At 32.1% G+C, this 16,645-nt stretch overlaps 2 protein-coding genes across 2 annotated transcripts; both read right to left on the minus strand.

Moving 5' to 3' along the window:
- Positions 1-1,126: 1,126 nt before the first annotated feature.
- Positions 1,127-1,986, minus strand: LOC144569150 (uncharacterized protein At4g15970-like). The gene is made up of 2 exons (XM_078319351.1): positions 1,741-1,986; positions 1,127-1,558 (listed from the first exon to the last, which is right to left on the minus strand). Exons 1-2 carry the CDS (start codon positions 1,951-1,953, stop codon positions 1,163-1,165), a joined length of 609 nt encoding a protein of 202 aa, XP_078175477.1. The 5' UTR covers positions 1,954-1,986; the 3' UTR covers positions 1,127-1,162.
- Positions 1,987-8,248: 6,262 nt separating this feature from the next.
- LOC144569149 (uncharacterized protein At4g15970-like) lies at positions 8,249-10,411 on the minus strand. Its single transcript, XM_078319350.1, has 3 exons — positions 10,001-10,411; positions 9,168-9,530; positions 8,249-8,865 (listed from the first exon to the last, which is right to left on the minus strand). Exons 1-3 carry the CDS (start codon positions 10,205-10,207, stop codon positions 8,380-8,382), a joined length of 1,056 nt encoding a protein of 351 aa, XP_078175476.1. The 5' UTR covers positions 10,208-10,411; the 3' UTR covers positions 8,249-8,379.
- Positions 10,412-16,645: the final 6,234 nt, after the last annotated feature.

Genomic DNA, 16,645 nt, shown 5'->3' on the forward strand with positions numbered 1-16,645 from the left:
CAGTAAAATCAGAAGCCACCGTTGGATCAGCGATTTTCAAAGTGGCTTAATAAATAGTAAAAAAATTCCAAAAAAATATAAAATTTGGTCTCCAAGCACATATTAATATGGAGAACAAGATGAACGGTTTGGATCGGTCATTTGGACTTTGAATCGGTGATTTATGATCCAATGCACACCATGGCCTATGCATTGCAATGCACCATAGCCCATCTCTCTCTCTCTCTCTCTCTATATATATATATACACACACACATATACATATAGGAATTGGCTACGGTGCTACGCATAACATAGAGGGCCTCCGTGCAAAGGCTCAATATTTGAGTTTTCAAAATCCTAACAGTCGATCTGAACCGTTCAACATGATCTCCATATGAATATGTACTTGCAAACCAAATTTTACATTTTTTAGAATTTTTTTACTATTTTTAGATAGGTAAAAAATTACTTAATCTGAATGGTATAGAATTTTCAGATCAAGTGATTTTCTACCTATCTAAAAAAATTCTAAAAAAATGTAAAATTTGGTTTGAAAGTACATATTCATATGGAGATCATGTTGAACGGTTCGGATCGACCGTTAGGATTTTAAAACTCAAATATTGTGCCGTTGCACGAAGATTATCTATGCTACACGTAGCATATTAGCATTTTCCTATATATATATATATGACGAGGGATCCAATTACACATTTTTTGGTGACACCGAATTACACTCTCCATTTTCAAAGTTTTTAAAGTTCAAATAGTTGATTACAACCGTTCAACATAATGAATATATTAAAATGTGCTTGCAGATCAAATTTTACATTTTTTTGAATTTTTTTACTATTTATTAAGTATTTAACAAAATCGTTATATTCAGACCATTGAATTTTTGTACCAATCATAATAAATAGTAAAAAAATTTAAAAAAAATGTAAAATTTGATTTGCAAACACATTTTAACATATCCATCATGTTGACCAATTTGGATCGATTTTTTGGACTTTGAAAATATATGGTGTAATCCGGTATCACCAAAAAAGGGTGTAAGTGGATCCCTCTCTCTCTATGTATATATTTGCAAACAGATCTTATTATACTTTACAGACATAAAATGTCTTCGTGTCTGACTTATGCAATAACACTGACCACTGTAATTAATCATAAATTAAAACTAATAAATCAAGATAGAAAATAGCCCACGTACCGTAAAAATCACATTATATCCGAACTCCACCATGCGTTGCATCAGCTTAATCTTGGTCCAGACAAGGTTAACAAAGCCTTTTGTCATATAGAACTTCTCGGATTGAAAATTTTCACCATCAATCTTTAACAAGTAGCAGTGATGGTGTATAGATTTACATCTCTCAAATGAGACTTCATCCATTGCTACGATAATCAAGTGATCGAGGAGGTGCTTTATGTTCTCACCAACATGAAAACTCTCGAGGAAGAGGTCAAGCATGGAACCTGGATTGGCAAATGCGTCATTAATCTCTGTGAAAATTATCGTGTTGTCATCCATAGATGCATTTTGTAGTAGCGGAAGTAGGTCTTCAAAGGTTGTCTTTATACAAAATATATAAATAAATTGTAAGCTAAACCAGATAAGTAAGAAAATAGATTTAGACCGTAAACACCTTTTGTAAGAATTTTGGTTAGTATTTTGATAATTTAATTTTTGGTTAGTAAGAGAATAGAAGAGTTTGATGTACATTAAAGCACCACGGAAGGTAGAAAATAAAGTACCTCAGTAATATTTGTTGGTGCATTCTCTGTTTTATTGAGAGAGACAGTACTGTTAAGTGGAAGTTGAACCTCATTCCTCAAGCCTAGATCATGAATTGTCTTGCTTTGTTCCGTAATTATAGAGAAGTAAAACACCAGTAAACCAGTTGCTATAGCTGCTCCGAGAAGAACATGCCATATAGCCTCTGATCTGCTTTTATTCTCTGACAACATCTCTCTGTCCCAGTCCCACACTCTTCCCCTCTTTCTCTCTGTAAGATATCTTAAGGTTTGACAAATTAGTCTCTTGAAGCACGTCTCGTTGGTTCTGGTGACCAACTATATATAATTTGAGCCTTTCAGACGTAAATTAATTAATCAAGGCTTCCATGAATAATTTATTGAAGTCTATGTCCGATATTAATATAATATAATGGCCTATGAATTTTGTCGCTTCAATATATATAATAAGGTTTCCTTCAATTTTGTCGGTTTGGCGCCGCGGTTTAGTACGCTTTCAAGGCCATCTGTTTAATTTAGTAACTGTGCGCGCATTTAAAAGTAGGTAACGGGGCTTCAATGAATAAGATTTTGGTTAGATACGTGGTTCTCTAATTGTATGTATTTAATATGTGTACTAATCAATCTGTGATTTTACAGGTGGGATAAGAGCAAAGCATAAAATTTTAAAGAGTGATGCTTCTATGGACATAAGGACCTATTTGTAAAATGAACACCTTTTTTATTTTCAAAGTTCAAACAGTCGATCCGAACCGTTCATCTTGTTCTTCATATTAATATGTGCTTGGAGACCAAATTTTACATTTTTATGAATTTTTTTATTATTTATTAAGAGGGGTACAAAAAATATCAAATTCAGACCATTGAATTTTGTACACATATTAATAAATAGTAAAAAAATTCAGAAAAATGTAAATTTTGGTCTCCAAGCACATATTAATATGAAGAACAAGATGAACGGTTCGGATCGACTGTTTGAACTTTGACAATAAAAATATGTTCATTTTACAAATAGGTCCTTATGTCCATAGAAGCCTTTGCCAATTTTAAAATGGGGTTTACAAGATCGTACTTTCAAAAAATTCTCCTCTCAAGAGTACTTGCAAAATGCATTATTGACTTATTGGGGTATTCATATGAGAATCACTACACATTTCACATATGGATTTTTTTTATTAATGTGCAAAATGCATTATTGTGGTAGGCTTTGTCTAGAGAAGGAAATTAGTAATGCCTTACCAGTTCCGTCACCCGACATATGTTGATCACACGACGTGACTCACACGCTGAGACCATTCGCGTGACCATGACTATCCTCTACCATCTTAGCTACTTCACATCATGTGACACATTACAAGGATTGTTTCTTTTTTCAACAATATTTCTTATTCTAATTTATTTTGTTATTATTTTCTTTGAACTAACTTAAAACTTGAAAACAATAATTAAATATGATTGGTCACATCATATTTGATCACATAATGTGGTCACAGTGTACACTACTAGATTTTGTTTTTTTTTTCCATGCGCAGCCTATGCTATTTCCAAGGGGAGGAAAGTATGTTGGGAATAAAATTGTTTTTTCTGACAAACTTAATAATTTCCAATGGCAGACCCATGGAAATAGTAACGCATGGAAATCTCTATTGTCTGCCTTTGGAAATGTTTCCTATCCGCCTTTGAAAATACTTTTGGATTACCCATGACCCGTCAAACAAATCAAATACTATATTTTATTAATATATTATTTCCATAAATTACCTTTGAAAATATTTTGAAAGTAGTGAGATATATTATTTCCATGAATTACCTTTGGAAATGTTTTAGTTATTATATTTATATAATTTTATAATGAAGGCTCACGGAAATACTAGACCAATATGCACATGAAAATATTTTATTGATTTAGTTAATATTATTTTATAGTCATACTTAATATTTCCATGAGGCTACCGTTGGAAATGTTTAGTTCCCGAAGACAACAAAATTTCTATTTATTTGAGATCTCCCTTTGAATGTTGAACAAAAGTAAATCACAGCAACAAGCAGTATTTAATTGAGATTTTTGAAATGAAACATTTAATTGAAATCTCAAGTATAATTTACTGTGTCTATTCATAACAGTTAGTGTATCGTTATGAATTTTGGCATGAACTTTTTTGCAATGTTGAACAAAAGTAAATCACAACAGCAAGTAGTATTTAATTGTGATATTTAAAGGGAAACATGTAATTGAAATATCAAGTATAATTTATTGTGTTTATTCATAACTTTTTTGCAATTGGCTAGACCTCCACATTTTTGCTAGCCACGAACATTCAATTAACATAGAATATAATCTCAAAATGATATCTACCCCATTAATCAACAAAATAATTTATATAACACATCCTAATTAATAAGAAAAAGACTTGAATTAGATAGTGGTTTAGTAATATTATCGGTATTGCTAACAATAATAAAAGACCTTTGGAAAGGTACTGGGTCTTCAAGCAACATTGCCACTAGACAACACCGGTAATCATCCGCTCAGTCGTAAAAGCACAGCCCCGATTGGAGCTATCGATGCTGAACTATGGAATGGAAATGGAATTGTTGTTAGGAGCAGAGACGATGGCTGGGACGAAGGACAAGACATGAATTACACTAGCAACAATATTCTGGTGTTAAATTCATTGAGTTTCAGAGGAGAAAGTGATCTAGTTCCAGGGGATTTGCTGAGTATGCTAAGGATAGTTGCTGGACCTATCGGAACATCGTCAGTGAAGAGTACCCATGGCAATCGCCATGTCAGGTCCAGATCCTTTGAGATAATCCATGACAAAAGACGGATTGTTCATCACACACGTTTTTGTGAATAATCATGTGTTGTTTTTTCTCTCTGCAATGAGTTTACACAATTTTGAGAATTCTTTTAATTTATACATAAATTTTGAGTTGTATATCTAAGAAGAGTTAGGCTGGGGTGCTATGGATAGCATAGTGGCCTCTATGCTACGGCTCAATATTCGAGTTTTCAAAATCCAAACGGTCGATCCGAACCGTTCATCTTATTCTCCATATTAATATCTGCTTGGAGACCAAATTTTATAATTTTCTGAATTTTTTTACTATTTATTAAGCCACTTTGAAAATCGCTAATCCAACGGTTTTACTGTTTTGTGCAGCCACCGTTGGATCAACAATTTTGTAAAATACTTAATAAATAGTAAAAAAATTCATAAAAATGTAAAATTTGGTCTCCAAGCAGATATTAATATGGAGAATAAGATGAACGGTTCGGATCGACCGTTTGGATTTTGAAAACTCGAATATTGAGCCGTAGCATAGAGGCCACTATGCTATCCATAGCACCCCAGCCTAACTCATCTAAGAAAGACCTGCATTTGTGATTTTGTAATTGCTCCAAACTTTTACATTAAGAGCAATTACAATTGCAATGTAGCAAGTTTATTAAATTAGCATTCTTTTTGAAAGTAACACATCATAATTATCATTGCTTTATTTATTTATTTAAAATGTCAATTCCAATGCTGAAGAGGTAATTGCAAAGATAAAATATTAGATTAAACTATTCAATGCGTCATAAATTAAAATTATAATGCAAGGCAAGAAAGACAATCGTTTGAAATTATATGAAAAAATTGCTAAAATTGTTAATGTGATAGTAAAATATATTATTTTATACAATTACAAAAATAGATGCTCTTAGTTAAGAATTGAGGTTTTCACATCCGGTGGAATACCTTACTAGATCAATATCGTCCTCACCATTTGTTATAAATTTTCATTTTTTTAGGGTCTTTTCTTAAATCTGCTTTTCATCTAGTCAAACGGTCCAATGACATGATAGATGCAAAGTCTAAAGAAATATTGGCAGCTGCATCGGTCTTTAGATTTATTTAAATATTTTTGAAGTTGTATGCAAAGTCTAAACTTTGTTAAAATGGAAAATAAAATACGAGCTTGATAATTGACCTGCAAAATAATATCTTAGCGTGTCCCCCAATTACTTGATATTTATTTTCATTTTCAGCACTCATATTCAAACATTTAAAGCTCTGATCATTCTTTTTTATTTTCCGATGATCCGTGATGAATTTTGCAAATATAAAAATACGAACGTTTTTTACTCGATTTTTTCTTTCAAATGAGATCCATGAATAATAACTTTCGAGTTATATTTGTGTTGTCATTTTTTTTACCACTTTAAATTTATGTGACTTTAGTTTTTTTGTTATATTTTGCTTCAAAACCCTTAAAATCTTTGTTTACAAGCCTTCAAATTTTTCGTATAAACCTCATTAATAACACTTCAAATATCTAGAATAAAGCGGATAAACCTCATGTACAAAGAATTTAAATCTCAACAATAACACTTCAAAGCAGTGTTGTAAAAAACGCCCATGACGGCTGATTAATCGGCCAATTAATCGGTGACGGTGGCCAAACCGTCACGCATACCCTTAATGGAGGCATGTTTGCGGTGGAAAACGTTTAATCGGCCGATTATTCCTGATTATTCTCGTTTATTCCAATTTATTTCAGTAATTTTTTTTTTCACATTGACTTTTTTTTATGTGATAGTGTGTGATAATAAGTTTTATAAATAATGTATTGTAGTTTTGTTTGTGCTTGGACATACATTCAATATTTTTTATATATGTTTTTTCTTCTTACTTACTTTCAAATTGATAAATTCTTCCTCTATTTATTTATCATATATTTTTCTTACTAATTACTGATGTAATTTTTTCAATTAGTACGACATATTCATTTATGAAACTAAGTTATTATTATAAACTAAATTTAGTGATTTTATGTTAGAATGTTTCATTTCTTTCACATAATATGTTATTAGTATTTGAAAAAAGTTTAACTCTTGAATTTATTTTTTCATTAAATAAATGTGTTACTGACACATGTAAAATGCTTATGCCATAAAAAAAAGTGTAGTGTCATGTTATAATAATGAAATTAAGTTAAATTAAGTTTATTTGATAAATTTAATGAGTTAAATAAATTATTTTTAATAAATTATGATATATATACATAAATTTAATAAAAAGGTAAATTGTCCGCATAATTTCAATTAATCGGCCGTATACCGATTAATCGCTTGGTGGTACCCCATCCGTCCGACGACCGCATACCGTTATTTACAACACTGCTTCAAAGTATATAAACATCAACAATAACACTTTATGTACAAATCTCATCTACAAAGCATATAAACCTTATGTACAAAGCCTTGAAAATTTAAATGGTTGTAGATTGAGCTTTACTTTCAAAAGAAAAAAAACAAATGACTTATTTGAAAGATAAAATCGAATAGAAAATGTTCGTATTTTTAGATTCGTAAAATTCATCACGGATCGTTGGAAAAATTGACGAGAATGATTTTTTCTTTTTTAGCTTAAAAATAAAAGTAGTTAAGAGTTAAAACTATACATATTTAAAATTTTAATGCTTACATATAAATGTTTAAATGCTTTTGAGTAGTATTGTAAAATGTTATAAACAAAAACTTTAAAACTTGAATATTATTGCTGAAATGAAAGTTAGATAAAATTGGAAGTTTTTTTCTATTAAATTTGTTGGAGAACGCGCTCGAATATGATGACTTGAGAGACCAGATCATTTCTCAATAAAATATGCATGACTTAGAAGAAACCAATAACAGCTGATTCATGAAAACAATAAAAAGAGTACAGATAATAACAGTCAAAACTGTTGTATAAATTAAAACAGCGGTACTATAACCATTGAAATAGCCTCTGGGCCAGCATTAATTTGTTTAACTTACAAGGGTACTTTTGGCATTTTCTACATATATTACAAGTGGAGGATTAATTTCTTGTTTTCTTCAAATTTATTTGAGATATTGTGCATTATTCACATTATGACATTTCACAGTTTAATTAGGGAATAGCATAATAGATACAATTCAACCTGAAAATATGCAATCTCAACATTCTGCGTTAGGATCCTGCTCTTGAGATTTCAAACGCATATTTAGCTTTGAATGTAATTTATTGACATTGTCTTAACAGAAATATTTTAATAGGTAATGATTTTGTTCAATTAAATAAAATCATCAGAATTTCGTCTATTACGAATTAAAAAATATATAAATCTTACAAATGAACAAAATTTCTGATTGTTACTTATTATTTTATTATAATCATGCAAAAAGATTTTCTCAATCTAATTAGAAATGTACATATCCCACATACGAAGAAACAAATAAAGGCCTTTGGGCTTTGGGCTTTGGGCTTTGGGCTTTGGGCCAGGGCCAGTCAAGAAATTAGAGTACATCCTGCAGGAGTTCTCCGAGCGCGTTGGAGTGGCAATGGCCATGGAGTCTCCGAATTCAAGAGGTAGGATTAGGAAACAACAACTATGGGGGCACAAACAGGCTTACGGTTTACCTGATTCCTCATTGTATCACACAACCAGGCTTAATTTTGAAGGATAACTATATATGTTTAGAAAATTAAACCAGGAATTAAAGAAATCCAACGTCTGATATACTTTCCAACATACATGTTCCATTTTCTAAAAGTTCAAGTACATATATAGAACAAAATTAATAAAGAAAATTAGACTTAGCGAAGACAGCATACGATTTATCTGTGGTTAATGTAAGCAAATACGAGGAAATGTCCACGTAAACTTTCCATTCCATTTCTCCTCACTGGATAAAGCTTTATACTTCTTCCAATCATCCAAAATGCCGCTTAAATCATTTAGCTTATTCTGAAGACCGACGCAACAGTTCGACTGCATCGTATAGACCTTGTTCAAGTCCTTCCCATAGTTGCAAAACCCACTAAGATAATCAGTTTCGACAAATCTCATCTTAGTTCGAAACTTATCAACAAGTTCCTTCTTGATCGCATTGAAAACAGATTGTTCGTTCTTGCCAGGGAACCTTTTCCTTGCTTCATACCAGTAATTGAGTACCTCGGCATTTTTCATGGTGCTCTTCACGTAGAAAAGCCCAGTATTTGGAAAACTGCCAATATATTCTGGCCATCCGATAAATACATCGCAGGATAATGTTATGTCATAGTCAACAGGGATGAGCTTTAAGATGTTACGGAACCACAAAACATCCAAATCCTGTAACAAAAAAAAATATATATTATAACAGTTGGACTTCAGTTCTTGACTATATGAGAAATGTTCTCTTTCACTTAGGTAAAGTTTTAATATACATTCATACATATTAAGTCCAAAAAGAATTTAGAAACTATTGTTGTAAGAAGTAAGAACGATGCTCCAGAATATAAGTTTACTTCGGCTATGTGAGATATTTGGTCTAATACATTGATCTAATTATATTTTACTGACATAAAATGTCTTCATGTCTGACTTATGCAATTACAATGTAATTAATTATGATAGAAAAAAAATCCACGTACCGTGAAAATCACATTATATCCGAACTCCACCATGCGTTGCATCAGCATAATCTTGGTCCAAACAAGGTTAACAAAGCCTTTTGACATAAAGAACTTCGCAGCTTCAAAATTTTCACCATCAATCTTTAACAAGTAGCAGTGATGGTGTATGATTTTACACCTCTCAAATGAGACTTGGTCTGTTGCTACAATAATCAAATGCTCGAGGAGGTGCTCTATGTTCTCCCCAACATGAAAACTCTCGAGGAAGAGGTCAAGAATGGAACCTGGATTTGCATATGCATCATTAATCTCGGTGAAAATTATCGTGTTGTCGCCCATAGATGCATTTTTTAGTAGCGGAAGTAGGTCTTGAAAGGCTGTCTACATACATGCATAATATAGAAATAAATGGTAAGTGCTCAGGCTAAATCAGAAAAGAAAGAAAATAGAATTAGACTGTAAACTCCTTTAATTTGCAAGAATTTTGGTTAGTAATTTGACAATTTCATTTTGTTTTTTATTGTTTGTTATGTTTATTTTAAGGAAGCTATTTCACGAAAGGATCTGCATTTTTCTTTTGTCTATCAAAAAACCAACCAAGTTGGCCATTGCTAGATTTTAGATAACAATAATTTACATATTTGGATATCTTAAAAATGATCTATTTCGAAATAACTTGTAAGTTTGAAAACCAGAAACAGCATAAAAAAACCAAGTTATATATGCAGCATGTTTGAGCATAACAGAGAAGAAGCAGGAAGAAACAGTGTAAAGATAATTGCACGAATAAAGCGATCAATGTATCAGCAAATTAACTTTATAATACACATATATATAAGAGTTTGATGTACCTCAGTAATATTTGTTGGTGCATTATCTGTTTTGTTGTGACCGACACTGCTAGGTGGAAGTTGAACCTCATTACTCAAGCCTAGATCATGAATTATCTTGCTTTGTTCCGTGTTTATGGAGAAATAAAGCACCAGTAAACTAGTTGCTATAGCTGCTCCGAGAAGAAACCATATAGCCTCTGATCTGCTTTTATTATCTAACAACATCTCTCTGTCCTACACTCTTCCTCTCTTTCCCTCTATAAGAAACCTCAGATTTGACAACATCTCTTGAAGCAGGTCTTGTTGGTTCTGGCAACCAACTATATATAATTTGTTGTTTTTGGCGCTTAGAGAGCCTTTCAGACGTAAATTAATATATCAAGGCTTCCATTAATAATTTTATGAAGTCTAGCTATGTCCGATATTTATATAATATTAAATATATTGGCCTATGAATTTTGTCGCATTATTTTATATAAAAAGGCTTAATTCCTTCAATTTTGTCGGTTTAACGGCCATCTGTTTAACTATTTTAGTAGTTGTCCATTTAAAAGGGAAATAAATTAATTATTTCCATTTAAAAGTAGGCAACGGTGCTTCAATTAATAAACTAACGGGACATATGTGTATAGTACTAATCAATCATACTTTTTACAGGTGGTGCATACAGGAACAAAGCATAAAAGGAGTGCGTATCCTCTGCATTAACTCAAAAAGGAATCTTTTGAGTTACTAAATCTGAACCGTTTGATTTTAAACAGAGCCAATCCGGCCCCTGCTTATGATATAAGGGGCCCTTTAATATTAGTGCGGATCTAGTCTACACGAATCTTATAACAAATCGGATGGTCAGGATTTATTAATTCGCATAAAAGAGAGGCTACAGGGAATTTTATTGAATGAATGACAAAGATGTATTTGCTATAACATTGTCAGCATTGATTTCCGCAAAAGATTCGATCCATTGTGGATAACGGAGATGGGAATCCTCTGCATTAACTCAAAATAAAAAGAGTTAATGAATTTCAACCATCCGATTTGTTTTAAGATTTGTAAAAAATTAGATCTGCACTAATATTAATAGATTCTTATGTCATAGGCAGGTGGTGGATTGGCCCGTTTAAAATTAGACGGTTGATATTCAAAAGATTCCCTTTTGAGTTAATGCAGAGGATACACAATCAATGGGAACCTTTTCACATATGATGTTTTTTTTTTTGCTTTAGAGGGTTAAAGGGCAAACTGCATTATTGTGGTAATAAAAGTGGATTGAAAACAGGTCGGACCGAGCACGTCCGGGTCAAACCCGCACGGGCGGAGGGTTGATATGGGCACGGGTTGTTCGGGTAGGATAGCACAGGTTTATTTTCGAAAACCCTACTCTTATTCGGCTCAATCCCCGGATAGCACGTGTCCGCGGGTTGCTCGGTCCGAGTTCGTGGGTTGATTCAGGGTACGGGTCCAGTCCGGTTAGGAACGGTTTTTTTTTTTCCTTTTTCCTTTTTCCTTTTTGCTGCTTTTTTTCTGTTTTTCTTTTTAAATCGATAAAATATAAATTAAAATTCATTTAAACTAAAATTTATTTGACATGATTGCATATTTGAACTCAATAATTTTTATTATAATTAAATATAAATCAAAATTACGAATTATTTTAAAACAATGTTGCTTAAATCATCTATTTTAAAACAATAAAATATAATAAAAAAATTTCTTAAATCAATTACTTTAAAAAAAATATGAATTATTTTAAAACAATGGATTTAACTTATCGATTTCTTAAATTAATTACTTATTTGAAAACCGTTTTTTTTTTTTAATTTGAATTTTATGGGCGGGTACGGGCGGGTTCGGAAGGACGGGTAGGCGGGTTCACGGTTCAGTCCGGATAGGTCTGGATTTGGCACAGTCCGGGTTATCACGGTTTTTTTTTTTTTCAAAAAACCGGTCTCGGTCCGTTTTAACCCCTACCCAGGTTACTCACCTACCCGTTCCAAACCCGGCCCCGGATACGGTCCGGCCGGGTACGGACAACGGTCGGGTATTTTCAATACACTATGGTAGTTATGCTTTACCTATCTCCCACAAAATAGAATTCGTATCCTTTGCATTGAATCAAAAAGGAATCTTTATTTTAAAGATAATGGAGTTTTACATTTTTTCCTATTAAAAATTTTTTTGGTTTATTTTTCAGGTGATCGTTGCAGTATCCGTTGCCTTGTTTCTAGTTTTAGAACTCTGTAATTTAATGATGCCAAACAAATCCTGTACTATTGGGGTGCTTTTAGTATTTTGTATGTGGAGTTGTGACAGCAATTTATAGCGTGTAAAGTATTTAAATACAATTAGTTTTTGGTAACTGTTAAATAGAGTTTTGTACCTTATTGGAGCAAGAACTTGTAGCTTGTGGATTGAGGCAAGTGAATTCTCTTTGAATGCCAAAAGTTGTTAGCTAGGTCCTGGGGATGTATGTAAATAATATGTACTATATACGCAAAAGGTTTTTCCTAAAAAAAAATAAATAAATATATGTACTACCAAACAGTTGATGTTATGTTGTTCCATGCGACTTGAATCCTGTCCCATAACGATTTTGGATTTATCAAATGTGAGCTATATTCTAGGATGATCGAGTGTCGTTTATATATGGAGCAGCATGACACATAATAGAAGGAACAATAGCAGATTAGCAGATTGACATTTTTCTTATACCTAAGTATCGTATATGCGTTAAAAGTAAAGAAACAATCCATTTGTTCTTGAAAACTGACCAATTAGCAGATTGACATTTTTCTTATACATGCTACATATTTTTTATTTTTTAATAAAGATTAAAATTGGTACTTTATCATTTCAAATTGTGTTTTAATAGGAAAGGCAATAAAATAGGGAAATTTATGAGTTTTTGACATTTAGAAGAGTAAATATGATGTTATGAATTTCAGAAGGGGAAATAAGTAATGTTGATGTTTTTTAGGGGTATACGTGAAATTTCCCTCAAAAAAATTAAGATCATTATGTGGATGTTAATTAAAAATAGAATACTCACAAAAAAAAGGTTTTGCAAGCCAAAGGGTGGTCTGGTTCTCCTCTGTGCCAATTATGCTCAGTAACTGGTGCCAAGGAAACTAATATCCATCTGTTCATTAAATATCTCTATATAACAAAATTTTGATTTTGGATGGGTGATTGCTAAGATGCCTATGGAAATTGGGGACCCACTGATAATATAATTGCATATGCCAGTGAAGTGCAGTGTGTTGGCCTTGTCTGAACTCTGAAGTACAAGAAATGATATTTTGTTTTAATTAATGATCATATACAAAAATCAATAAGACAAAATGCATATGAGTTGTACTTTGATGGATTATTGGACAGACAAAATGAGACCAAGGAGAGTCTGAGAGGTGCCACTTGTACCAATGCTGCTAAATGAGTGACTGTTTATGCTTGAGTGCAGATGTGGATCTTAAACTTAAAATAACTAATTAGTTTGAAGATTGGATGCAATAATTGTGAGGTTCAGTGAACCAGCATTTTTTTTTAAGGTCGGTGAGCAGAGTCAGCAGACAGCTCACCAACCTTATTACATTCCCTACGTTCTACGTACCTTACTATCAAATACGAACACAACTTAAAACAACGAGTACGTACAACACCACAATGAAGATACAGATGAATAACAATTAATATCCACTGTGTTGATCTGCCTCCGTTTAGTTCAGTAGCTAGTTTAGTATGCCGGGTGACTGAGGCAGTATATATGGATATCCAAGAGTTTTTTAGTGTGTGCAATTAGGAGTGTCAATGGGTTGGGTTGAAGCATTTTCATACCAATGCCCGTTATATAAATGGAGAAAAACTTTATTCTTACGTGTACCTGATAGGCTAAATAAATAAAAAATTCTTACCAGTACACATCTTATCGAATACAGTACGGGTTAGATAAAGGGATAAAAGAGTGTCATTGAATAGATAGATATATATATATATATATATGAGCCATGAACAGGGGCAGACCCAGGATTTTTGTCAGGAGGGTAAAAAAAATATCAAATCGGGTCTAAATAACTAATTAGGTAATCGATAAAAAAATATTACTTTAACTTGTACTTTTGGGTTTAACTTGTACTTTTCAACGACTTGTAATTTTTGATTCTCTAACCTATAATTCTAATTATCAATCATAATTCAAATAATATTTTTTTTATTTTAACTCTAAATTTAACTCGAATTACAATTCAAACATTCAAAGAGGGGCAAACAAATTTTCGGGGGTGGGGGGGGGGGGGGGGGGGCAAAGTCGATCGAAACATCCCGATATCCACTAAAACTCAAAATCCAGGGGGGCAGCTGCCCCCTCCTCCCCTAAATACTCTGGGTCCACCCCTGGCCATGAATAAAATGTTAATTGCCGAAAATAAAGATATAATAGTAATCACCAAAATATTATTTTGACAAGAAAAATCAATAAAATTAGTGGAGAGAGATAAAATAAATCTATCAGTGTATAGTGGTATAGCCAGGATTTTTGTCAGGGATTGATAGGCAAAAATCTTTATGGACTTGGTATGATAGAAGGAAAAATTGAAATCGAATTGGTTACTTAACCATAGAATTAAAATCAATTGAATCGGATCAGAAAATCGTTTTTTTTTTGGCGTAAGCTTTTTTTAAATAAAAATAATTAGTAAATAAAATGAAAAAAGAAATTAAGAAGAAAATAGAGAAAACAATTAAAAAGGCAATTAGAAAATGCAAAAGCAAGATAAATCGGAGGAAACTATTTATACATAAAATAGAGAATAAAAGAAAAGAAAAGAAAGGATGAACAGAGAGGTAGACCGGAGACAGAAAGAGGGAAATAAATCTGCTATGATCCTAAGAGGATTGTAGGGTCCTAAAATTTCAAATCGAACTTTCATTAGTTTTGAGATTCGTACATATAAAACAACTTTTGTAGAGATCCATACATCCCAAAAGATAAAAGGATGAATTTGGAATTTTAGGACCCTACAATTCCCTTAGGATCGTAGCAGATTTGTTTCCCAGAAAGAGATCTGCATTTTATCTGGAGGACTCAAATGCTTCATTATTCATACTCTAATTGTTCCCTAATATTTTTATTTTCGATTTAAAAGTTCAAACAAAAGATCTGAACCTCTCAACATGATATCCACGTTAAAATGTACTTAGAGATCAAATTTTATATTTTTTGGAAACTTTTTAATATCTTTTAATTAACTAGATACAAAATCAATGTTTTTCAAAAATTGCAAACCATCTAAAAATAGTGATTTTGTACCTATCTTAAAAAATAATAAAAAAAATTAAAGAAAATATAAAATTTGATCTCTAAGTATATTTTAACGTGGATATCATGTTGAGCAGTTTAAATCTTTTGTTTGAATTTTGAAATTGAAAATAAAGATGTTGGAATACGACTAGAGCATGAAGCAATAAGACATTTGAGCCCTCCTCTTTTATATGAGGAAAAATATTAATTTTATTGAGTCTGTTATGTATCCGTTGCTAATTAACTTACTATTAATGCGAACATAAGACATTTTGTTTTGACCTATCTAGATCATCCGGTACACAAAACAAATGTGGTAAAAGAATGCCTCCAAAAAAAACATTAGATAGATAGGAAACAAATCCGCCGGTTCCCTGACGGTACAGACTTTCCATAGGACTGACACTGTCCCTGCTGTTCATGCCAAAAAAAAAAAAAAAAAAAAAAACTGAAAAATATCCTAGACTGCTATATTGTCGGCAACCAGATAGAAGATTTTTTCATGTACTAGAAGCTATGTTGCATGGATATGGGTACGGGTATTGTATCGGATACAATACGGATATAACGATACGATAATTTTTAAAAATGAAGGATACAATACGTCTATTATATATTTTATTTTTTTATTATATTAATTATATTACTAATTCAACACATGTATTATATAAATTAGATATATATATATTTTTTAATATGATAGCTCAAGTATATATTAAATAGCATAGCTTCTAATATTTAACAACAAATCTAATATGGCGTAGTGGTTAAGTTGCTTGCCTTGGTGTCTCAGAACCTAGGTGCAAAAAAAAAAACTTTGGCTTGTGGTCCATGCTTTATCTCTCATGTGCCCTAGTGTATGCTAGATTATAGGTTCAATTCCTTATTGGCAGGGGTGAGTAAATTGCATATAACTCGTGACTTGCTCATTAAAAACTCATTACCAACTTGTTCATTATCAACTCACTTAAATTCGCTCATTTACTTAATGAGCAGAGCATGAGCATAGCCCAACTCGCTCATGCTCACTCATTAAGAATTTGCCACATCCAATCTCAAATAAATCAATAAACTAAATTTATGCCTCATTAAATCATCGCTGCCTTATTAAATCCCTGTATCATACGCTAAAGTCGGCAGACGAAACCAAATCAACAAAACCTAAAGCGCTCAATTTTACCAAAACTCTCTGGGCTTTTGGATTTCTATTTTATTTTTGTGAGAAACTTTGTAATATGTTGATGCTATTATAGTTTCTGGGGAGAAACCTTATGAGAACTGCGAACCTTATTTTTGTGAGAAACTTTGTAATATATTGATGCTATTATAGGTTTATATTGTAAAAAAAAAGTTTAATGAATTATGAC

This window comes from Carex rostrata, chromosome 18 (assembly GCF_964058835.1).
Source record: "Carex rostrata chromosome 18, lpCarRost1.2, whole genome shotgun sequence".
NCBI lineage: Eukaryota > Viridiplantae > Streptophyta > Magnoliopsida > Poales > Cyperaceae > Carex > Carex rostrata.